Source organism: Lucilia sericata, unplaced genomic scaffold (assembly GCF_015586225.1).
Source record: "Lucilia sericata isolate MDLA Ls3-8-SP2 unplaced genomic scaffold, ASM1558622v1 Contig001468F_arrow, whole genome shotgun sequence".
NCBI lineage: Eukaryota > Metazoa > Arthropoda > Insecta > Diptera > Calliphoridae > Lucilia > Lucilia sericata.
The window spans coordinates 63,106-90,261 of record NW_023995396.1 but is presented as its reverse complement, the minus strand read 5'-3'; the positions used below and the strand labels follow the sequence as shown (position 1 = coordinate 90,261).

The following is a 27,156-nucleotide window of genomic DNA, read 5'->3' as shown; positions in this document are numbered from 1 at the left end:
TAGTCTATATATTGGAAACTTCCAAACATATTTCCATTCTAACAAATATAGTAGCTAACTAGTAGTTAAAATATAAACTGGTACCAAAATAAAATACAATAACTTATTTGCCCAATATAAATAACATGTTTTTTTTTGCCACTTTAGGTAAACAATAAACAAACAATATTTGTAATAATTTACTTATTTACCTTTTCAAATGAAATCTAAAAATATTCTAAATACAATAGACGGTCAAGATCAGTAAGAAAATAAATTTTAAATATCTATTTTTAATACGAATAACTAGAGCATTTCGGTGTTAAGTGTCATTTACCGTGAAAACGGTATTTAATTTGATGCGAATCACTTTTAATTATTTGCAGCCTAAAGATTAAGATTTTTAATTTTTTTAATGAAATTTAAACCACCCAGATTTAAATCGCATCCTGGGAAATATTATCTATCAAAATCCTTCAAGAGTATTATAATTCATTCCTCATGTATTCGGTTTTTTTAAGTAACTTGACGATTATATCAAAATTGTAACTTAATTACAAGAAAATCTTTGCAGACAAAGATTTTCCTTAAAAAATGTAAGAAAAAAAAACAAAATAATAGAATTTCCTGGAAAATATTTATTTTCTACTTGTTTTATATATCTTTCATTACAAGTACAATGATGATGTTTGCATTTTAATACAAAAAAAATAATAAAAAAGTTTTTCTGTAATATTTTCCAAACAACAAAAAGTGAAATAATAACTAATTACTCATTCCTGCAAAATGTTAATAAATAAATACATAAATTTAAATAATAAGAGAAATAAAATATTAAAAGCATTTATTTAAAAGCGCCAGGCATCTAAATCGACTGCCGGTATATGGGGACTATCACATCGAAGAGGTTGATTGCTAAAATCCCAAAAAGATTACAAAATAAAATGTCAATTTAAATTAATTCTTTAACTTAAAAACTCACCCTGGAAAATCGGCTCTGACAAAGGCCATTGGTGGTACTTCTCGCAGCGTTAAATGATCAGCATTATCACAGATTATACGAGCCATGGTTACCTTACGTATTTCGTGCAATTGATCTATAGTGAAGGCACCTGGATTTATTGATTTATTATATTCATAATAATAACGATCGCCCAATTTGAAACGTGAAAATTGATCGGCTATAATTTCGGAAAATGTACTACCGACTATACCATCATCTACGGCTTTTTCTAGTAGACCTCCTACCCATAGGTCAATATCATCGGGCGAACGATAGACTTGAGAAAGTTTGCGACCAACCTGAAGAGGATTTGTTGTGAAAAAGTTTAACGGAAAGAAGTTTGGTAAAAAAATTTATAGATCGAATCAAAGACCGACTATAGACTGACTATAGAGTCGTCTACAAAAAGTTTATAAGCCTCGACTATAGAGAAGAAAACAGACCGACTATAATGATGACTATAAAGTCGACAATAGAGTTGAAAATATTGTATTATATTGCTCGACTATAGGGTCATCGACAGGCCGGCTATATAGTCGACTATAGGACTACTACAGAGTCAAATTTAGGCCGACTATAGGGAAGAAGACAGACCGACTACAATGACGACTATAATGTCGACAATAGAGTTGAAAATATTCGACTATATAACGCCGACTATAGAGTCAACTATAGACCGGCGATCTATAGACCGGCTATAAAGTCGACTATAGGACTACCAATTAGTCAAATTTAGGCCGACTATAGAGGCAAATTTAGTCCGTCTATAGAGTCAACTACGGGTCGACTATAAACCTGCTAAAGAGTCAACAATAGGCCGACTACAGTCTCGACTATATGTAGGTCAATTATAGACTCGACTATAGTTTGACAGTAGATTTTAAAATAGTGGAATATAGAGTCAACTATTGACCAACCATATAATCGACTATAGGCCGACTATAGAGTAAACTATAGCCCGACTATAGAGTCAACTAAAGGTCAAATATAAAGTCAACTGTAGACCGGATGTAAGGCCAACTATAGTGTCAAATAGATTCGCCTATAGAGTAAATTATAGGCGGATTACAGAGTCAACTATAGGCCAGCTAAAGAGTGAACTATAGGCCGGCTGAAGAGCCGACTATATGTAGGTCGATTATTGACTCGACTATAATTTGACAGTAAAGTTGAAAATAGTCGACTATAGGCCAACTATAGAGTCAACTATAGGACCACCATATACTCTACTATAAGCCGACTATAGAGTAAACTATAGACCGACTATAGAGTCAGCTAAAAGCCGAATATAGAGACAACTATTGGCCGGATATAGAGTCGACTATAGGCCGACTATAGAGCCAACAATAGGCCGACTATAGTGCCAACTATAGGCCGACTATAGAGTATACTATAGGCCGACTATAGACCCGACTATAGTTTGACAATAAAGACAATAGAAATAGTCGACTATAGAGTCGACTATAGAGTCTATTGGCCAAATATAGAGTTAACTAAAGGCCGACTATAGAGTAAAATATAAGCCGACTATAGAGTCAACTATAGGCCGACTATAGAGTGGACTATAGGCCGACTATAGAGTGGACTATATAGCGACTATAGACCGATTATAGATTCGACTGATATGACTATAAAGAGTCAACTTTTAAGATGAGAAAAGAATCCAGTCGAAAATCAAAATAATTTCTTACCTCCACTGGCAATTGATTAAAACTCTGTATCTTACGATTACCCATAACTTCCAAGTAATCATTGTAACTACGTAATCCCTGGTCTCTACCGCGTTGAATATTAAATGCAGCCAAATCCAAGCCAAAAGGATTATGACCACGAAACAAAAAACGACTCAACTAAAAAATAAAATAGAACAAAAAAGAAATGCACAACACCATAAATCTCCATTGTATACTCAAATCAAAAAACCCTCCCTGCCCCCACCAACTCACCCCATGTGTTATAGCACTATCCACCTTCTGCATCGGTTGCACCATCATTGTCTTCAATATATCATCGTAAAACGTTCTCTTACGCATACGTGATGGATTGAACATGACATCGGGTATATTTATAATTTCATCAATTCTACCGTGTTCCTGCTGTACATGAAAACGACCATCGACACTCGAATGACCCATACGAAAGGCAGCACCAGTAAATTCATTTGTTATGCCCGGATTCATTTCACCGTTGTAATCAGCACTATAGCCATGATGTTGTGTGGCTAAACGGAAACGTTTCATTTGCATCGGTCCTATGACAATTGGCAGGTATTCATTGTAAATAATGTGTTGCAATTCAGCGATGACAATACGACGTGCTTCCTGATACAGTAGTTCATCGGTGGCATGAGGATTTAGATGGGCGAGTATGTCGGCAATACGATTGTGTTCGCGGGCAAACAATATATGGATGGCAATTAAGGAAATGATTTGATTAGTGCGACCATCACCTGTGTCGAAGGTGGTGGATATTAGATTTCAATGTCAACATTTGTAATAAATATTTAGAAAGGAATTTATGTAGTAATATGAAATGTTTAAAGCAAACTATAAAGTCATAACTTAAAATGGTTACAAAGTATTTAAAAACTTAAAATGGCAATAAATGGCAATTTTTACTTACCCGACTTAAAACATGTCTTGCCCGGAGCATCACTTTCACAGGCATGCTTATCATTAGTCAATGGCAGTAAATCTCTACCGAAATCATTTAACATACGCAATTTTCCACCTTTAAATACACGCAATTCACGAGCTGTTTCTTCACTCGAACCATATACCGCAGAAGCATCCAAATAGTGGGTAACCTTGCTACGCTGTTTACCATAACTGGCACGACAATCGGTATTGGGAGCCAACGATAAACGTACAAAATTCATACAACGTACACCAAACACACCATAAAACTCATCGTTCGGATCGACTTCAATCGGGAAGCAGGCAAAGTGACGACGCTCGGGCGGCAGAACGGCCGCATTATTGGGAGCACAACATTGAACCAGTTCACCGTTTTCTGCAAGGATTTAAGAAGAGAGTAAGTGCGAAAACTTTAACTAGGTTTTTCTATAGAAGAAACGTTTCTATAGAAAACTTTCTAAAGAAGAATATTTTCGGCAGAAAAGAAAGAGGAAACTTTTCTATAGAAAAATTCATATAGAAACACTTTTCCTCTCTTCCTATAGAAGAAATTTTTCTATGGAAAACATAGTGCAGAAGAAACTTTTCCATAGAAAACTTTCTATAAAAGAAACATTCTATATCAAAGAAACTTTTCTATTGAAAACATTCTTTTCTACAGAATAACCTTTTTTATAGTAAACATTAAATGTCTATAGAAGAAACTTTTCGATAATAAACTTTCAATGGAATAAATTGTTTAAGGAACAAACTTTTCTATAGAAAACTTCTTATGGAAGAAAATTTTCTTGAGAAAATTTCATATAGAATAAAACTTTCTATAGAAAACTTTCTACAAAAGAAACTTTTCTATAGAAAACTTTCTACAAAAGAAACTTTTCTATAGAAAACTTTCTACAAAAGAAACTTTTCTATAGAAAACTTTCTGTAGAAGAAACTTTTCTATAGAAAACTTTCTGTAGAAGAAACTTTTCTATAGAAAACTTTCTGTAGAAGAAACTTTTCTATAGAAAACTTTCTGTAGAAGAAACTTTTCTATAGAAAACTTTCTATAGAAGAAACTTTTCTATAGAAAACTTTCTATAGAAGAACTTTTCTATAGAAAACTTTCTATAGAAGAAACTTTTCTATAGAAAACTATCTATGGAAGAAACTTTTCTATAGAAAACGTTCTATAGAAAAAACTTTTCTATAGAAACATTTCTACAGAAGAAACTTTTATATAGAAAACTTTCCACAGAAGAAATTTTCTATAGAAAACTTTCTGCAGAAGAAACTTTTCTATAGAAAACTTTCTACAGAAGAAACTTTTCTGTAGAAAACTTTCTATAGCATATACTTTTCTGTGGAAAACTTTCTACAGAAGAAACTTTTCTACAGAAAACTTTCTATAGAAGAAACTTTTCTATAGAAAACCTTTTATAGAAGAAAGTTTTCTGTAGAAAACTTTCTATAGAAGAAACTTTTCTATAGAAAACATTCTATAGATGAAACTTTTCTAAGAAAACTATATACAGAAGAAAATTTTATATAGAAAACTTTCTATAGAAGTAACTTTTCTATAGAAAACTTTCTATAGAAGAAACTTGTCTATAGAACACTTTCCATAGAAGAAACTTTTCTATAGAAAACTTTCTATAAATGAAACTTTTCTATAGAAAACCTTTTATAGAAGAAAGTTTTCTGTAGAAAACTTTCTATAGAAGAAACTTTTCTGTAAAAAACTTTTTATTGAATAAACTTTTCTATAGAAAACATTCTATAGATGAAACTTTTCTATAGAAAACTTATATAGTTTTCTATAGAAAACTTTCTATAGAAAACTTTATATAGAAGAAACTTTAAATAGAAAACTTTCTATAGAAGAAACTTATCTGTGGAAAACTTTCTATAGAAAAAACCTTTCAATTAAAGAGTTCTACAAGAGAAACTTTTCTATGGAAAATTTCACATAGGAGAATCTTCCATAGAAAAATATTTTCTATAAGAAACTTTTTGATAGAAAAAAATTGTCTACTTTTATATGGAAAACTATCTATAGAAGTAACTTTACATTACATTAGAAAACAGAGAGTGGAAAAAGAAAACTCTTTTATAGAAAATTGCCCATGGAAAACACTTTTCTACAAAATAAATCTTGGGAGCAACATTTTCAGAGTATTGTCCATCCAAACTCACCCAATCTCACGGAGGCCGATTGCGAGACATCATGCGCTACAAACTGACCAAATTGCATAACCAACAAATTATGCTTAGGATGAGGCCTATCGGCATCACCCATTAAAATTCTCGAAATATCACGGGCATTTGTCAGCAATGAACCATCTTTTCCATGCTGGCGTGGAGTCCAAACACCATCTTCGTAGGCGGGCGGCAGTAAACGTTCCATGGGCTGACCAGCAGAACCCCAATGAGAACGTGAAGGATGAGGATTATTGCAAGAACCATCAAATGTACGATATTTTGCTCGGGGATTAATGCAAGGTCGTGGCGGCTGACAGTTGTGACCCAAGGGGGTCTGCTTAAACTCAACCTCTATGTTATTGGTAATGATGTCATCGACAGGGATTTGTTCTCTGGGGGGGGAGGTACATTTATTTTAGCGGTTACTCTTATTTAAGCATTTTAATGAAATATTTCTTACTTTTTAGTAAACACCTGAGTTGTTATCACTTGTTCCATGGCCGAATTGGTTAAATGGAAATTTTGCACATCTTCATGTGGCGTAGAATGAAAGACCATGCCATGCACAAAATCTGGATGACCCGGAGCTATGGGAACCATGGCTATTTGATGCATTAAGTGTTGAAACTTTAAACGAGCTTCCTCAACCACATGGGGAGGCATAAAACTCAACCCCGGCATGCGTGCCTTATCCAAACGTATAGCTATTTTAAATTTTATAGCAAAAGTTTAAAAACATCCAAATTTAACTCTAACTGCAGCTATTTTTACTTACCTGTATGATTTTGTCCGGTGACACAACAGAAACCAAATTTACCACCAGGCAAATCACATACTTGTGGTTTTTCGTGGTCTCTCATGCGTACATGGGCTGGACATTGTATTTGGGGCACACACAATATACCCTCCGGACAGGGATCACATTTTTTCAGCAAACTAGACGAGCCATGACTTTTATGATTTGCTGTTGAAAAAAGTGAGAAATTAAGTATTGATTTTTGAAAAAATAGATTTGGTTTAAATTGTTTTTTGTTTAAATAATAATACATACAGAGTTTTTTGCATATTCTTTAGTTAAACATTTTAATAGATTTTTACTTGTTTTGCTTAATTTACATTAATTTTAAGCCGATTAAATAATTAATTAAGCTGTGGTTTTTAATTTGGAAAAAAGGGGGAGTTTTTTTGATATTATTTATTGGTTTAAGAACAAAAATAATATTTATGAATGTTTAATAAACTTATTTTTTTTAACTTGTTAATAATATAAAATTGTTTGTTGTTGTTATTACTTAATTTAATAATAAATAAATTATCAAAAACTGGGTTTTTAATGGATTTTAATATTTGAACAAAATCTATTATTTATAGCAATCGGCTTAGAATTACATTCTGAGTCAAATTAAGTTGTGTCCATCCAGCTGGCCAACTTTCTATATACGTTTTGTGCGCAAAATTCAGATAGAATTATTCCAAATCATTTTCTTAACATTTTTTAATATGTCACTTTATGGATCCAAGATCGGAAAACTGCAGGAAATTATAAAAATTGGGGCCTCTAAAAAGGCCCCTTTTTAATCCGTCGAAATTTTGAAAAAATTTTACATTTATGTTGTAAAAGATAAATTGCTTTATCCTATACTGTAGATAAAACTCGACCGATAAGTTTATCTATCATTCAGAGGTCCTCATAGAGGTCAATCCAAAGGTCTTCGTAGAGACAGTATCCTCGCCACATATTAAGTACTTTTTATACGTCAAAAAGATGGGCGCTAAAAGTACAATGGGCCCAGGTAAAAGGACTTAGGAAGGTGATATTTTTTCCAAAATCTTCAAAAGCCTACAAACGTGTACCCAACGGGAATATAGTCAAAACTCCCATAAATGTAGTACTTATGCTACAATCCACAGTGGGGCAGAATCAAAATATTCGGGAAATAAATTTGACATTTCTGGTCCGATCGCGATAAGATTTAATATTGTTGTTCCATGGGCAGCGCTAGAGCTCAAAGTAGGGCACCTTCAAAATGTGACTATTTTTAGACTTAGACGATTTGAAAAATTTGCATCCTAATCAATAAATCAGTCAATATTCTAGTCACTAAGTTAGTGAATAGATTAGTCCAAAGACTAGATAAAATACAGAGTCCAAGACTTAAACATAGACCAGCCCATAGTATAATCAATAGATCAGTAAAAAGACTAGTTAACTGACTAGTTCATAGACTTTTCCATAGACTAATAAAAGGACCACTCATAGAGTAAGTAGTAAAAAAAGTCGATAGACTCGACTAGTAAGTAGGGTTCTATAAATCGACTTTCGAATAATCGAACAATCAACTTTTTGTCGAAAAAGGTCGAAAAGTCGAAGTCGACTATTTTGTTCCAAAAAAGTCGATAACTTGACTATCGTCTGTAAAAAAAGTCGACTTTGTAAATAAAAGTCGAAAAGTCTGAAAGTCTAAAAGTCGAAAAAACTCGATAAGTCGAAAAGTCGGAAAAAACCGAAAAATTCGAAAACAGTAGAAAAAAGTCAAAAATAGTCGAAAATTATAAAAAAGTGGAAAAAAGTCAAAACTCTAAAAGTCGACTTTGTAAATAAAAGTCGAAAAGTCGAAAAAACTCGAAAAGTCGTAAAAAGTCGGAAAAAACCGAAAAATTCGAAAATAGTAGAAAAAAGTCAAAAATAGTCGAAAATTATAAAAAAGTGGAAAAAAGTCAAAACTCTAAAAGTCGACTTTGTCAATAAAAGTCGAAAAGTCGAAAAAAGTCGAAAAGTCGAAAAAAGTCGAAAAGTCGAAAAAAGTCGAAAAGTCGGAAAAAAAACGAAAAATTCGAAAATAGTAGAAAAAAGTCAAAAATAGACGAAAATTATAAAAAGTGGAAAAAAGTCAAAACTTTAAAAGTCGACTTTGTAAATAAAAGTCGAAAAGTCTGAAAGTCGAAAAGTCGAAAAAAGTCGAAAAAAGTCGAAAAGTCGAAAAATATACTTTTCATAAAATGCAAAAAGTCGAAAAGTCGACTTTTAACTAAATGAAAAAAGTCTAAAAGTCGACTTTTCGTTTCAACTATAGAACCCAACTAGTAAGTAAACTAATCAATAAACCAGTCAATATACTAGTCACTAAACTATAGATTAGTCCAAAGACTAGATAAAATACTACTCCACAGATTTCTAGAGTTATACATAGACTAGTCAATAAACTAGTCAACTGGCTAGTCAATAGACTAGTCAACTGACAAGTCCATAGACTTGTCAATAGACTAATAAAAGGAACAGTGATAGATTAGTGAATCGCTAAGTCGATAGACTAGACTAAATAAACCAATCAATAAATCGGTTAATATACTAGTTTCTAAACTAGTATATAGGACTATAAGAGACTTGACAAAATAGACTTGATAACATATTAGCCCACAGGGTCCCAGTTCCTAAACATGTCTATATCAAAAGGACTAGTCAATAGACTATTCAAAAGACTTCTAAATAGACCAATCTATAAAGTAGTCAAACAACGAAGACAAAATACTAGTTAATAAACTAATACATAGACAAGTCATAGATTAGTCAATAGACTAGTAACTAAAGTTTAGTTACTAAACCGATCACTGGACTAGTCCATTGATTAGTTTAATAGTCAAGTCCATATAGCAATCAAAGGATCAGTAACTAGAGTAGTCAGAAGACAAGTCAATTGACTCTAAACTAGACAATGAACTAGTCCATAGACTAGCGAAAGGACTAGTTCAAGGGTCAATAGTATAATCAGTAGTTCAATCAATAGACAATAGTTCAGTCAATAGACTTGCCAACTTGTCCATAGACTAATACAAGGACCGGTGATAGGGTAGTGAAAAGCCAATTCTATAAACTAGACTAGAAAATAAACATATCAATAAATTAGTCTAAACTAGTAAATAGGACTGGATTAGTCCAAAGACTAGAAACAATAGTCCACAGAGTCCTATTTCATAAACTTATCTATAGATAAGTCCATAGACTAATCAATAGACTATTCAAAAGACTTCTGACTGACTAGACCATTCAATAACGTAGTCAAACGATAAAGGTAATATACTAGTTAATAAACTAATGCATAGGCTAGTCATAGAACAGTCAATAGACTTGTCACTAAGCCGATTTCTGTCCATTGATTAGTTTGATTAGTTCAATAGACAAGTCCATATACTAACCAGTAACTACAGTAGTCAGAAGACAAGTTAGTTGACTCTAAACTAGACAATAAACTAGTTCTTAGACTTGTCAATAGACCAGTATGATAGACTATGTACTAAACCAGCTAATAAACTAGATTATATAGATTATTCTAGGAACAGTTAAAAGGCCAGCCCTTATACTGGTCAAAAGACTCGTACACCGACTTTTCAATAGACTAGTCGATAAAGTAATTAATTTGCTAAAATAAAACACCAAGCAAACCCATAAACTAAGGACCGGTTTATAGACTACCTAAAAGACTGGTCTATAGATAACTACCAATACCAACCAATAAACTAGTTTATAAACTTTTCAATAGATCTGTCAAACAACTAGTCACTAGTGACTAAACTAGTCAATAGATTAGTTCAAAGATTAAGGAATACATAAAATTGAAGGAAATGGAACTGATATGTATACTAAGGAATGGCAAAGATTTTCTTGAAATTTTCACAGTGTATGTTTGGAAGAGGTTATAGGCAACTTTTTATTTTGAAATTTCAAGTGGGTGAGGAGCCACACCCATATTAAGAAACTATTAAATCTGTATAGCTGAGATAATATAACAGTTAGAGTCCTCAAATTTTGTCCGATATGATTATTTAGGGCAAAAAAATGGGCGGACTAGCAGCAGGGGGCGTGGCATCTCGTATATAAATTAAATACAAAAATTCATTCATCTTGGAAACTATTAAAGTTAGAATCTTAAAATTTTGCACGAAGAACTTTAGCATCCACGTAAACATTTTGGGTAATAAATTGGCGGACTACCAATAAGGGGAGCAGCACTTCCTATATGAATAAAATACCAAATTTTGTTTATCTGGGAAACTAATAGAACTAGATTATTCAAATTTTGCACGAAGAACTTTAATATTCATTTGAACATTTTGTAGAATGAAAGGGCGGACTTTCATGGTGGGGGGTCTCGGAAACTTTCGAAAAAATTGCTGAACTTGCAATAATTTACAAAAGTAAAATGAAAATTTCGAAAGTACTATTTTTAAAAAAAGTACTATAAAATACCTCTAATAGATTATCATTTAATCAAAAATTGTATGTTTCTTTGTTCAATAATATGTACAATTTAAAAAATATAATTTTAATGTATGAAAAAGTACCAAAAGTCCCTTTCAGTAGATTCTCATTCACTAAGGTCACTACATTTTAAATTTTTATTTTCAATATCTATGTTCAATATTGTAACAAAATCAAAAAGTACCATCGGAAAAACGAAAAAGTAAAAAAATCTCTCTCAATAAATTTTCATTTAATAAGGACCGTGTGTTCCGGTTAACCATTATAAAGAATCTAAAAGGTACCATTTGAAGAATAGAAAAGTGCCAAATAGTTCCCACTTACAGAATATTATTCAGTCAAGATCATATATGTTAAAATTAATGTTCCTAGGTTGAATATTTTAGAAAATTAAAAAAGTACCATTTATGAGATAAAAAGTACTAAAAAGTTCTCTCTTAAAGAATCTCTTAAAGAATCTTATTCAATGCGGACCGTGTAATAATCATGTGTTTTGAATTCATATTAAAGAACATAAAAAGAGTATCATTTGAAGAAAGAAAAAGTACCAAAAGTGGAATAAAATTTACCTAAGTGGAAAGTACTAATAAAGAATACAATTTTTTCCCCTTTTCCCGTAGAAATATACTTTTTCGAGAATTAAGTTTACAAAATGTTCCGTATTTTAATCTATATATCACAGATAAAATTCAAACAATTCAAATCTGCATTCATTTGTTCCAGAAAATAGTGCTTTTAAAAAGTACCAAACAATTTACTCGAATTTGGTCCTATATAGGACTTAGTACTCGAATTCCAAAATAATATATCAACAGCTTATTTTGTGTGAGTAAATAAACTACTTTTTCAAATTTTATAAAAATTGGCTCAATGAGTTGGAATAAAATTAAATTTCCCGTTTTTTTTCCTTTTTGGTACTTTTTTCCCCTGTGAAATAGCAAAAATTTTATTACAATAAATATTACAGAGTTAGTCCGTAATTTAGTAGGAATAATTCAATAAACCGAAAAATTTTTCTTAATGTGCTAAAAAAAGTACCAGTTTTCTCCCTTTTACACCCAAAAAGGATTGAATTTAAAAAAAGTACGAAACAGGTGTCTCATAATTTTGGGAGGTGTATCCAAAATATTTATAAAAATTTTATTATGTTAATTAGTTCAAAAGTTATAAGGGGCCAAAAAAGGTACCAAAATCACTTTTGTTACACATTTTTATCCCTTAATAGTACGAGTTTCAAAAAAGTACCAGACACCCATCTGCTTATTTTAAGAGTAGATATAGGTGCATTTAAAATTTTTCTTGTATCACTAATATTGTGTAAGATAATTAAGAAAACCTGTTTTACCCGTTTTTTCCCCCTTTTTACCCGTAAATGTACAAATTTCAAAAAATCCCTCCTTAGTGGATCTACATAACCAAATACACATCTACTGTCAAAATTTCATGATTCTAGGTTCAGCCGTTTGGGCTGTGCGATGATGAATCAGTCAGTCAGTAACGCTACTCTTTTATATACATATACATATAGATGTTGCTTTTAAGGCAGCAAAGCAAGCTGGGTATAGCTAGTATGATATAAAATTCGGCACAGCCGAATTAGTACAGTTAGTTTTGAAAGTTTCTATTGTCGCTGTAATTTTGTAATATTTGGGATCATAATTTCGTAGGTTTCGTTAGAAATAAGATTTCAAACCTATAACCCCTATATTCATAAATGCTTAATAAAATTGTTGATGGTTTATTGTAAGGATTTTGTATAGAAAATTTGTGTAATAAAACTAAAATAAACGATTAATATCTTTATGAATACGGGGGTAAATCTTTTAAACATTTTTTTCTTATTTCAAAAAATTATTAACGACGATTCTACTAAATTCATTATTTCGTCTTTAGCTACTACCCACCATTTGTATCCTCATACTCGACGGCCTGTGGTTGATTTAAAATGGATGATTCCTCCTTTACCTTTTCGTGCGATGTCGTTATACTTGGTGTATGTGGTGCACTAGTGGTACCGTCTTTTACTAAAGGTTTCACCGAAAAACCACGACAACAACAGTTTCCAATTAGTTGTAATAAAATCCATACAATTAATATGAATTTCATCTTATAACTCGAATTAAACATGATGCATTTGTGTATAAATTAATTAAAAAGTTACTAATTAAAACAAATGCAGAATATAAAAAATGTATTAAAAAACAAATGCACTATATTACAAAAGAAGTTCTGCATTGAACTGATCTTTTGTTAAATAAAAGACATAAATTGAACCTAAAGAAATCTTGTAATACTGAAAAAGAAACTAACGGGAATTATTATTACTTTTTTAACTCGTTATTAAAAGAGAGAAGGAAAAAATAGAAGTTTAGTGCAAAATCAAATTTAAAATTCAGTATATTAATTACACTCAAATGACAGTATTGGGTAAAATAAATAAGTACTTGATAGAGTGTAACACCAAGAAATATTCTTCTAAGACCCAACAAAGTATATATATTCTGGGTCCTTATGAAATTCTGAGTCGATTTAGATATGTCCGTCTGTCTGTCTGTGTAAAACACGCTCACGTTAAAACTAAGCAAAGGAAATCAACCAAATTTACCCAAAATATTTATTATTATCCTAAGCAGTTTGGTATTGAAAATCAGCAAAATCGGTTCACCACGTAAAAAGTTATGAGTAAAAATTTCAGACTACCTCAAAAAAATTACGTTTTTTTCCAAATTCTTTTGAAGTTTTCTTAGAAACTATCAAAGATATTTCGATGAATTTTGTCACACATTAATTTTTCAGGGCAGTGATAAATTATGTTCAAAATCTTTGTAATCGATCCAATTTTTCCCATAGCCCCCATACAAAGCTATATATATTCCCGAAAATTAGTTTATCGTAAATAACTCCCTCAGATATATCGGTATCAACACAAAATTTTGTACATGCAAATATAATATAAACAGGAATCATACTATCAACGTAGATCTCAATCGGTCCACAATTGGTCATAGCTCCCATATAAGGTTCACTTCCGAAAATCACCTAAGCGCACATATTTCAGTGATGAATAAAGCTATTGTGATAAAATTCAAGTTGAATATGTTTCGTGTTCATACCAATCATTCTACTAAATTTTTTACGGATCGGTCCATTATTGGTCATAGCTCTCATATAAGGCCCACTTCCGAAAATCATCTAAAAGCTCATATTTCATTGTCAAATAAAGCTATCTTGATAAAATTCGACACAAATATGTTTAGTCTAAATATAAAGCACCCTACGAAATTTTTTACGGATAGGTCCATAATTGGTCATAGCTCTCATATAAGGTCCACTTCCGAAAATCACTTAAAAACACATATTTCATTGTCAAATAAAGTTATCGTAATAAAATTCGACATAAATATATTTTGTCTAAATATGAATAACTCTACTAAATTTTTTCCGCATAGGCCCATAATTGGTCATAGCTCCCATATAAGGTCCACTTCCGAAAATCACCTAAACGCACATATTTCATTGATGAATAAAGCTATTGTGATAAAATTCGAGTTGGATATGTTTTGTGTACATACAAATCATTCCACCAAATTTTTTTACGTATCGGTCCATTATTGGTCATAGCACCCATATAAGGCCCACTTCCGAATATCACATAGAAGCACATATCTCATTGTTAAATGAAGCTATCTTGATAAAATTCGACACAAACATATTTTGTCTTTATATGAGTCACTCTACTAATTTTTTTCCGCATAGGCTCATAATTGGTCATAGCTCCCATATAAGGTCCACTTCCGAAAATCACTTAAACGCATATATTTCATTAAATTCTAAAGCTATAAGGATGATATTCGACACAAATATGTTTTGTGTACATATAAATCATTCTACCACCTTATTCCTGGATCGGTCCATTATTGGTCATAGCTCCCATATAAGTCCCACTTCCAAAAATCACTTAAACGCCCATATTTCATTATCAAATAAAGTTATCTTGATAAAATTCGACACAAATATGTTTTGCCTAAGCATGAATAACTTTACGAAATTTTTCCGGATAGGCCTATAATTGGTCATAGCTCCCATATAAGGTCCACTTCCGAAAATCACTTAAACGCATATATTTCATTAAATTCTAAAGCTATAAGGATGATATTCGACACAAATATGTTTTGTGTACATATAAATCATTCTACCACCTTTTTCCTGGATCGGTCCATTATTGGTCATAGCTCCCATATAAGTCCCACTTCCAAAAATCACTTAAACGCCCATATTTCATTGTCAAATAAAGTTATCTTGATAAAATTCGACACAAATATGTTTTGTCTTTATATGAATCACTCTACAAAATTTTTTCCGGATAGGCTCCCATAGAGGGTCCACTTACGAAAATCACTTAAACGCATATATTTCTTTGAATAATAAAGTTATCGGGATAAACTTGAATATGTTTTGTGAGCATATAAATCATTCTACCAATTTTTTTCCGGATTGGTCCATATATGGTAATATCTTCTATATAAGGTCCACTTCAAAAAAAATCACTTAAACGCACATACATATTTCATTATCAAATAAAGATATCTTGATTTCTGTAAGGTCATAGCTCCTATACATATTAGAGGTCTGCATCGAATAACTTATCACACAATTATGGACCGATCCATATAAAATTTGGTGGAAAGATTTTGGCTCCTAAGGTACTTACTTATGTCAAATTTCTTTGCTATACTCGTATTTTTACGCCAATAATGAGCCATTTTCAGAAGGGAACATTATATGGAGGGTAGGGTAAATTATGGACTGATCCACATAAAATTTGGTAGAGAGATTTTGGCTAGTATAAAACTTACTTCTGTTAAGTTTCACCGCTATAGTCGTAATTGTAAGCCAGTAATGAGCGTTAAAGTAATTTTACGAAGGGGACCTTATATGGGGGGTAGGGTCAATTATGGACCGATCCACGTAAAATAAGGTGGAAATGTTTCGGCTCCTAAGATACTTACTTATGTCAAATTTTTTCGTTATACTCGTATTTTTACGCCAATAATGAGCGTTAAAGTCATTTTCGGAAGGGGACCTTATTTGTGGGGGGGGGGGTTGCGTTGTTGTAGGGTCAATTATGGACCGATCCACATAAAATTTGGTACAGAGATTTTGGCTAGTATAAAACTTACTTCTGTGAAATTTCATCGCTATACTTGTATTTTTAAGCCAGTAATGAGCGTTAAAGTAATTTTTTGAAGGGGACCTTATATGGGGGATAGGGTCAATTATGGACCGATCCGCATAAAATTTGGTGGAATGGTTTTGGCTCATATAACACATGCTTATATCAAATTTCATCTCAATACTCGTATTTTTACGCCAATAATGAGCGTTAAAGTCATTTTCTGAAGGGGACTTTATATGGGGCGTAGTGTCAATTATGGACCGATCCACATAAAAGTTGGTGGAGAGATATTGGCTTGCTTGAAACTTATGTATGTCGAATTTCATCGCTATATTTGTATGTTTAAGCCAGTAATCAGCATTATAGTCATTTTAAAAAGGGGACCTTATATGGGGGGTAGGGCCAATTGTGGTGCTATTTCCGCCGTAATTCAGAATTTTATTTCAGTAGTCAAAAAATTGACTTATGCGAAATTTTGTGGCATTTGCTTCATAAACAACGAATTTGTGAATGTTTGAAGCTCTTTATACAATATTCCGGGAGGTACATTTGTATGGGGGCTATGTGAAATCGTTGACCGATTTTGCCCATTTTCAATACCAAACATTTCTGATCAATAACAAACAGACAGACAGACGGACATAGCTAGATCGTCTTAGAATCTTACGAGGTCCCAGAATATATATACTTTATGGGATCTGTGAACAATATTTCGATGTGTTACACACGGAATGACAAAATCAATATACCCCCCATCATTTTTGATGGTGGGTATGAAAATAAATGTTATACGAAAGAAGTCTTTCAACCAACTTTTAACACAATCGTTCACATGGCTGAATTAATAACAAATTAGAATTTTTTATAGTATGTACAAATAAAAACTATTTTTTCTCAAAAAACTGAAAAATATTTTATCTCAGCGCTTTTTTACGAGAAATAAGCGTTTTTTCTTCAATTTGTTGCTTTTTCAAATTTTAAAGTTGACAACGCTGACTTGAACTTATTATTTATTAAAAAAAAATAATAAATACTCTCAAAAATACAGAAGAGAGCATTCTGCTGTGCACAGCAATTTCCCCGAGCGGTGCACAGCAAAACCATTTTTTTTGTGTGAGGTACGCAGCAAAATCTGCTTAGTCGCAGCAACTCTCATAGCAACTTGAAAGATGAGGTGACAGCAAGTGACAATTTGTGAAAATATTTGTTTGTGGTTTCAATAAATGTCACATTTTTTTCATATGTGATTTGACATTCTGAAAACCTAAAGACATTTGCATGTTATGTTCTTGTATAATTTCTCTGAGAGAGAGAAGAATTTATGTTTTATCTTATATTGCGCCATCTATGTTTCACCTTGGGGTGTTTTACATGTTCATTCTTAAAAATTAAACAAATATTTATTATTTATTTGACACTTAGATGACACTATACTTTATGTTTTGTCGTATAAGTGGCGCTTGCTATAAGGTTTGTGTCCTTACTTCATTACAGGCATTTTTTTAATGAAACATAGATGGCGCAATATAACATAATATTGTCAAAAACATAAATTTTAAACAGGTCATGTCATATACATGTCTTTGAGTTTCCAGAATGTCAAATCACATATGAAAAAAATGTGACATTTATTGAAACCACATACAAATATTTTCACAAATTGTCACTTGCTGTCACCTCATCTTTCAAGTTGCTATGAGAGTTGCTGCGAATAAGCAGATTTGGCTGCGTACCTCACACAAACACGTGTATTTCTTATGGGAGCTAGTCTGCTGCGTTTCCCTAGGCCCACTTTGACTTGACGCAGCACATATAAAATAAATGGTTTTGCTGTGCACCGCTCGGGGAAATTTCTGTGCACAGCAGGATGCTCTCTTCTTTCTTTTCGAGAGTATTTATTATTTTTTTGGCATTTTTAATTTTTCAAAAGAAAAAAAAAAAAGAAAATTATATTATTTTCTAGAATTTGTAAGTAAGTGGTAGCGTTTAGAGAATTAGGCAGTAATTTTAAGAATTATTTCATAAGTTTAATATTCTACGTCAAAAAATAATTTTACACTTGTTTTTTTATGAAATACTGTGGATATTTTTTTAAATATCTATCTATCTATCTATCTATCTATCTATCTATCTATCTATCTATCTATCTATCTATCTATCTATCTATCTATCTATCTATCTATCTATCTATCTATCTATCTATCTATCTATCTATCTATCTATCTATCTATCTATCTATCTATCTATCTATCTATCTATCTATCATCTATCTATCTATCTATCTATCTATCTATCTATCTATCTATCTATATCTATCTATCTATCTATCTATCTATCTATCTATCTATCTATCTATCTATCTATCTATCTATCTATCTATCTATCTATCTATCTATCTATCTATCTATCTATCTATCTATCTATCTATCTATCTATCTATCTATCTATCTATCTATCTATCTATCTATCTATCTCTATCTATCTATCTATCTATCTATCTATCTATCTATCTATCTATCTATCTATCTATCTATCTATCTATCTATCTATCTATCTATCTATCTATCTATCTATCTATCTATCTATCTATCTATCTATCTGCTACTATCTATCTATCTATCTATCTATCTATCTATCTATCTATCTATCTATCTATCTATCTATCTATCTTCTATCTATCTATCTATCTATCTATCTATCTATCTATCTATCTATCTATCTATCTATCTATCTATCTATCTCTCTATCTATCTATCTATCTATCTATCTATCTATCTATCTATCTATCTATCTATCTATCTATCTATCTATCTATCTATCTATCTAATCTATCTATCTATCTATCTATCTATCTATCTATCTATCTATCTATCTATCTATCTATCTATCTATCTATCTATCTATCTATCTATCTATCTATCTATCTATCTATCTATCTATCTATCTATCTCTCTATCTATCTATCTATCTATCTATCTATCTATCTATCTATCTATCTATCTATCTATCTATCTATCATCTATCTATCTCTCTATCTATCTATCTATCTATCTGTCTGTCTGTCTGTCTGTCTGTCTGTCTATCTATCTATCTATCTATCTATCTATCTATCTATTAGGGTGATCGACTCGATTTTTCAACCGGTTTTAAAACCGGCTTTACCAGTGTCGGTTTTTTCTTAATGTTGATTTTTCGAATATCGAATAACCCGGTTTTTTCACTTTTTAAAACCCGGTTTCGAATACTTTTATTTGATTTGTATTCAAAGATTATTTAAATGAAATTTTTTAAGTAAATAATAATACTGCCCGTCTAAATTTTAAAAATATTGGAGTCGAGGAACTAGAGTACATTTTCTACAGCTCTTTTGGTTAAACTTTTTTGATTTTCCTAATTAATTAAAAAAAATTTATTTGTAAAATTGATAACTGTTTGATAAAATTTAGCAATCTTAAGATTATATTCCAATTACAATAATTAATTTACGGCTGAAATTTTATGGAAGAGTTGGAATGCCTATGCAAATTTCCTAAACAGGGCTTCTAAAATAACCTAGGATTACATAGTACCTTATGTTTTACAGAAGTGTCCCACTTTTTTCCGAATTTTTTTATATTAAAGAAATAATGTAAATCAGACGACTAGATCTGGTTTTTGGAAAATGTCGAATAATCGATCACCCTACTATCTATCTATCCTTTAGGGTTCTATAGTTGAAACGAAAAGTCGACTTTTCGACTTTTTGCATTAAAGTCGATTTTTCGACGTTTCGAATTTTTTCATTTAAATAAAAGTTGACTTTTAGACTTTTCGACTATAAGTATTTTATAAATAGTCGACTTTTCGACTTTTTTCGACTTTTTCCGACATTTTGACTTTTTCGACTTTTTGACAATTTTCGACTTCTTTCGAATTTTTTCGACTATTTTTTGACTTTTTTCGAGTTTTTCCGACTATTTTAGAGTTTTTGACTTTGTTTACACTTTTTTAAAATTTCCGACTATTTTTGACTGTTTTCTAAAATTTTTGACTTTTTTCTACAATTTTATTATTTTATTTTATTCGACTTTTCGATTTTTTTTCGACTTATCGACTTTTTTCGAGTTTCAGACTTTTTGACTTTTCGACTTTTATTTACAAAGTCGACTTTTCGACTTTTTTCATAGACGATAGTCGGGTTATCGACTTTTTTGGAACAAAATAGGGTATAAATTAAGCGTTCTGATCCAGCTGATTTTAAAACTTTTGTTTATACCACATAATAGTACCTGTTCTTGTGACTTCAACAAAGGAAAAAAAATTATCCGCTCTATTAAGGTTCGGAAGTTATGGGCCTCCAAAGGTCTGATATATAATTGGATATATCTCGATCACTGATAAACGGATATGGTCGATATGGGTATCATTGGAAAAGTCTTTGACAGAGCTTTCCACTGATGTGTTAGATAGACAATTATTATTAACCCATTGTGAACCAGGGTGAATTTTTTTGTTTTTTCTTTGACTTTTTTAAAAAAGTACCGTTATCTCTAAAACATATCGATATAACGGTACCTCATCTTAGGTGAATGTTTGTAGACTACATTTGGAGCTTTCCTTTGATATAGGTTTGAAAGCTATAACCCATGAAATGCAGGAGTTATTTAAGTTTAAAATTTTATATTTTCATAAATTTTGATTTTTATCATATGTAATTATAAATCTAAACTGCATATTATTTGATATGGTCAATATGGGTATCAGTGGATAGGTCTCTGAAATACCTTTCAATTAATGTATATTGTAACTTATATCATTAACCCATTGAGAACCAGGGTGAATTTTTTTGTTTTTTCATATGTCTTTTTTTAAAAAAGTACCGTTATCTCTAAAACATATCGATATAACGGTACCTCATCTTACGTGAATGTTCGTAGACAACATTTGGGGCTTTCCTTTGATATATGTTTGAAAGCTATAACCCATGAAATGCAGGTGTTATTTAAGTTTAAAATTGTATATTTTCGTAAATTTTGATTTTTATCATATGTTATTATAAATCTCAAGTGCTTATTATTTGATATGGTCAATATGGGTATCAGTGGATAGGTCTCTGAAATACCTTTCAATTGATGTATATTGTAACTTATATCATTAACCCATTGAGAGCCAGGGGCAATTTGTATATATTTTTATTTATTTTTTTTACAAAAGTACCGTTATTTCAAAAATAAATCGATATAAAGGTACTTTATGTCACATGAAATCTTATAGACAACATTATAAGCTTTCATATGTTGTATGTTTGAAATACCTAACTCATGAAATGCAGAAGTTAGATAACTTTAAAAATTAATATTTTAAAAAAATTTTGGTTTTTATGGAATGCATTTGTATATATTGACTACTTATTATTCGATATGGATATCAATGCAATGGTATTGAAATATCTTTTGATTGATATATAATATGGTCCATATCATTTATATCAACCTATTAACAGCCAGTGCCTGTGTTTTGTAACTTTCGAATCGACAAAAAAAATAGAAAAATTTATAATCGTCTTGTTTAAAACAGGGTGAACACACGTAATTCAAATATAATTTGGTTAATTGTAATGTGTTCAGTTTAAAAATTATTTGAATCACGCAACTACATACATACATACATACATACATACATGCATACATACATACATACATACATACATACATACATACATACATACATACATACATACATACATACATACATACATACATACATACATACATACATACATACATACATACATACATACATACATACATACATACATACATACATACATACATACATACATACATACATACATACAACATACATACATACATACATACATACATACATACATACATACATAAAAAATCGCGCGATTTTTTAAAATAATTTTTCCCCTGCGGCGTATGCTGCTTTTTTCACAATTCATCATTTCACCAAAAAATATACATACATATACATATATATATACATACATACATCTACATACATACATACATACAGACATACATACATACATACATACATACATACATACTACATACTACATACATACATACATACATCATACATACATACATACATACTACATACATACATACATACATACATACATACATACATACATACATACATACATACATACATACATACATACATACATACATACTACATACATACATACATACATACAGACATACATACATACATACATACATACATACATACATACATACTCATACATACATACATACATACATACATACATACATACATACATACATACATACATACATACATACATACGATACATACATACATACATACATACATACATACTACATACATACATACATACATACATACAGACATACATACATACATACATACATACATACATACATACATACATACATACCATACATACATACATACATACATCATACATACATACATACATACATACATACATACATACATACATACATACATACATACATACATACATACATATACATACTACATACATACATGCATCATACCTACATACATAAAACATCGCGCGATTTTTTAAAATAATTTTTCCCCTGCGGCGGTATGCTGCTTTTTTTCACAATTCAATCATTTCACCAAAAAGTGAAAAATTATTTCAAAAAAATCGCGCGATTTTTTTGAAATAATTTTTCGCCTGCGGCGCTAGGCTGCTTTCTTCACAATTCAATCATTTCACCTGCGGCGCTATATTACTTTTTCCCACAATTCAATCATTTCACCAAAATATGAAAAATTATTTCAAAAAAATCGCGCGATTTTTTTTAAATAATTTTTCGCCTGCGGCGCTTTCCAGCTATTTCATTTCCAAATCAATAATTTCACCAAAAAATAAAAATTATTTCAAAAAAAAAAATAATACAACTTTTTACCAATTTCAAATCATTTAATCAAAAAGTGAAATATTTTTATTCAATTATTTCATCAAAAAGTGAAACAACTTACCCACTTCTTTGTTTAATAATTTATTTCACCTAGATATGCTTTCTTTCTAAATCAACTTAAAAAACTTCTAAACTTCATTAGATACAAATTTCAAACGTATATTATAAAAAAACCCCAAATATTTTACAATTTCATGTTAAATGAGGTACCCTTACATCGATTTATTTTTGAGATAACGGTACTTTTGTAAAAACAATTAAAGAAATTTATATACAAATTGTCGCTGGCTCTCAATGGGTTAATGATATAAGTTACAATATACATCAATTGAAAGGTATTTCAGAGACCTATCCACTGATACCCATATCAAACAATAAGCACTTGAGATTTATAATAACATATGATAAAAATCAAAATTTACGAAAATATAAAACTTTAAACTTAAATAACACCTGCATTTCATGGGTTATAGCTTTCAAACATATATCAAAGGAAAGCCCCAAATGTTGTCTACAAACATTCACGTAAGATGAGGTACCGTTATATCGATATGTTTTAGAGATAACGGTACTTTTTTAAAAAAAGGCAAATGAAAAAACAAAAAAATTCACCCTGGTTCTCAATGGGTTAATGATATAAGTTACAATATACATCAATTGAAAGGTATTTCAGAGACCTATCCACTGATACCCATATTGACCATATCAAATAATATGCAGTTTAGATTTATAATTACATATGATAAAAATCAAAATTTATGAAAATATTAAATTTTAAACTTAAATAACTCCTGCATTTCATGGGTTATAGCTTTCAAACCTATATCAAAGGAAAGCCCCAAATGTTGTCTACAAACATTCACGTAAGATGAGGTACCGTTATATCGATATGTTTTAGAGATAACGGTACTTTTTTAAAAAAAGTCAAAGGAAAAAATAAAAAAATTCACCCTGGTTCTCAATGGGTTAATAATATTTGTCATCTAACACATCAGTGGAAAGCTCTGTCAAAGACCTTTCCAATGATACCCATATCGACCATATCCGTTTATCAGTGATCGAGATATATCCAATTATATATCAGACCTTTGGAGGCCCATAACTCCCGGACCCTAATAGACCGGATAACTTTTTTTCCATTACTGCACTCAGAAAGTAAAATGCTAAAAGGCAATAAAAAAAAACTCTAAAAATCAGCTGGATTAGAACACTTAATTTGTTCCCAAAATAGTCGACTTCGACTTTTCGACTTTTTTCGACAAAAAGTCGATTGTTCGATTATTCGAAAGTCGATTTATAGAACCCTACTACTATCATTCCATCGTTCTAGCGATTTTGCCTGACTAAAAAGCTAACAATACGGCAGCACCATTTTCTGTTTATTTACTTCAATTCTTTCATTCCACTGACATTCTCTGCACAGCGAGTGTCTGCAAACGGAGAGAAAATTCCATTGAATTCAGTTGAGAAACGACTTTTGTGCAAGTAGAACGCGCAAACGGATAAAAGGTGTTAATAAATTGCAAAAATCAAAGGAAAAAAGTTTTGTGTTTTTACTGTTTTTTTCTCTGCTAGTAAATAAAAAAGGTGAAAAGAAAACCAATTATAACAAATACAAAAAGAGTTATGAATTCAAAAATAGTTAAATTAAATAAATACAAAGTGCAATTATAATAAATAAGAATAGTGGGAATTAATAAAGTGAAGGAATTTTCAATATTACAAGAAAAAAGTTGCGTCGACGTCAGTCTGACAGACAACGGCTGCGCAGGCGAAATTATCAAACTCCAACCAAAAAAAAACCAACAACAACAGCTACAAACGACGAAAACATATCAAAAAGGTATTTGGCAAAGTTGAAATTTAACAAAAAAAAAAAAAGCTTGAGTTCGTTTGAGTTTAGCTAGTTAGTCGAGTACTGAGAGTGCGTGTGTTAGAAAGAGAAAGATGACAAGTGTTTTGGGCTTAAAGATGCTTAAGGAAAAGAGAGAGAATAAGATGAAGAAATAATTAAACAGAAAAAATTAAAGAGTTAACGACGCAACTTGTTTGAAAAAAATACACAAACAACAAAAGATCAACAACAACAAAACGAAAAAAGAAAAACAATTGAAGAAAATTTTGCAAATATCCAGAAAAAATAAGAAAAAGTATAGTGGTAATAAAAGAATAGAAAGAAGTTAATAACAACAATTGCCTAAAATCTAAATAATAAAAGGCAATTAGAAAAAGAAATTAAAATAAAATTTAACTAAATTTATTAAAAGTTCAAAGTGTTAAAGTGTGAGTGTTAAATAAAGAAAATAAATTGCAATAAAAGTAGAGAATAATAAAACAAAAAGCAATAATAAAAAATTTACTGTGTTTCTTTTTTTTAGGGAGTGTGTGTGTGTGAAAAAAAACAACTATTTTTTTTTAAATAATATTTATTATTTTGTTGCTGTATTGTTTAAAACAAAGTCTCCAAATTACAATAACAAAAAAGGTATTTATTATGATTTTTGTTGTTTTTTTTATAAATTTTTTATGGTATTTGTTATTTTGCTGGAATTATTTATAAAATAATTCAGGTAAAAATTGTTTTTGTTGTTTTTTTTTTATTAAAATTAACAAAAGTGAAAATGTTTATTAATAGTTTTATTATTGTAATAAGTTAAAGTTTATCGAAAAATTATCATCTTTTGGTTAAAAAAACTATCGATAAATAATCAAAAATTTTCGATTTTAGAAAGTTATGAATATAAAAAGTCGAAACCCAGTGAACAAAGTTAACATTTCTGCCTTCATCTCGCATCTGCTATCATTATATCAGGCTTTCAAGATATCATGTCCTAAATTTTAAAATAAAGTTTTTGCCCGCATCTGAGTCGTTATATCAGTGTGTAGACATCTTGATGTATAAAATTTGTTATGCCATCTAAAAGTCCAATCTGTTGACTTTAAAATAAAGTCTTAACCTCTGTTATATCTTATTGCTTTTTCGAGATATCTTAACCTAAAGCTTGAAACAACTATTAACTCGATTTCAAAGGCCGATATCACAGCAAATGCAAAAGTTTTTTAAACAATTTAAAAAAATATTAAGGTACTGCTTTAGGTTGAGGTATCAGAGACTGCTTTAGGTTAAGGTATCAGAGACTGCTTTAACTAAAGATATCTCGGAAGAAGGAAACAGTTATAACAGAGGTTAGATAATGATGACATCACAGATTTTAGGAACAAAGATTTCTTCGCGCTGTTAAAACGTCTCAAATATGACCAAGAAATGGGGCTTTTAAAGCTTTTTTGAAATCGATATCTCGACAAACTGTTGTAATGGAGAACTTGTAATGGAGTCATATTTGGACGAAGACGCAAATAAGTTATTTTCTAGTTCTTTCAAAGGGGCTTTTTAAGACCAATTTAAAATGTTTCTTATTATATTCTTTACTTTCACAGGAAGCGTTCTACTTGGATAGAACTTAGACGGTGCAAACTCTGGGAGGGTGATTCAAATATCTCCAATGACTTTAATCTAAATAGTTTCTTATCTGAGTCTTTTGGGTCATAGCTCGCTTCAGACGAATCAACTGCAGTCGGGTGCCTCTTTTGGTCCCACCAAATACAGAAATTTTCCTTAACGCCATGGATTTGGTTGTCCAAACTACACATAGGATCTTATATCATTCTGGTTATCATAATCGATCCATTTTCCATTGCTAGCTATAATCAAACAAACAGCAGCATTTCGGATATGCTATATCGTTTGAAAATGGCTTCTTGTGTAGTTCTAAATAGTTTTGGTAGCTCTGGTTAAGTCTAGCAACAACCAATCGTTAAGATCTTCGAGAGACCCAAAGTTTACACTCAAATTCTTAAAATCAAAACGAGTCCTGAATTGACTTTATATAAACGTAGAAAAGTGAACTTCCGTTGATCATAAATGTTTCTATATTTCTGAAAACTTAGGACTTACGATCCCATAAATC

General features: G+C 30.8%; 1 protein-coding gene across 1 annotated transcript; it reads right to left on the bottom strand.

The window, feature by feature from the left end:
* Positions 1-597: 597 nt before the first annotated feature.
* LOC119611512 (chorion peroxidase-like) lies at positions 598-13,314 on the bottom strand. The gene is made up of 9 exons (XM_037967119.1): positions 12,964-13,314; positions 6,578-6,766; positions 6,263-6,506; positions 5,797-6,194; positions 3,605-3,994; positions 2,929-3,431; positions 2,674-2,832; positions 962-1,281; positions 598-894 (listed from the first exon to the last, which is right to left on the bottom strand). Exons 1-9 carry the CDS (start codon positions 13,184-13,186, stop codon positions 828-830), a joined length of 2,493 nt encoding a protein of 830 aa, XP_037823047.1. The 5' UTR covers positions 13,187-13,314; the 3' UTR covers positions 598-827.
* Between the last annotated feature and the right edge of the window lie 13,842 nt (positions 13,315-27,156).

What these genes read in the sequence shown, in the direction of transcription:
- LOC119611512 (XM_037967119.1), bottom strand. Translation starts at nt 13,186, where the DNA reads ATGTTTAATTCGAGTTATAAGATGAAATTCATATTAATTGTATGGATT. An exon ending in CACCGGACAAAATCATACAG is followed by an intron (nt 6,507 to 6,577) that starts GTAAGTAAAAAT and finishes AATTTAAAATAG; the next exon opens with CTATACGTTTGGATAAGGCA. An exon ending in TTAATCAATTGCCAGTGGAG is followed by an intron (nt 1,282 to 2,673) that starts GTAAGAAATTAT and finishes AATCCTCTTCAG; the next exon opens with GTTGGTCGCAAACTTTCTCA.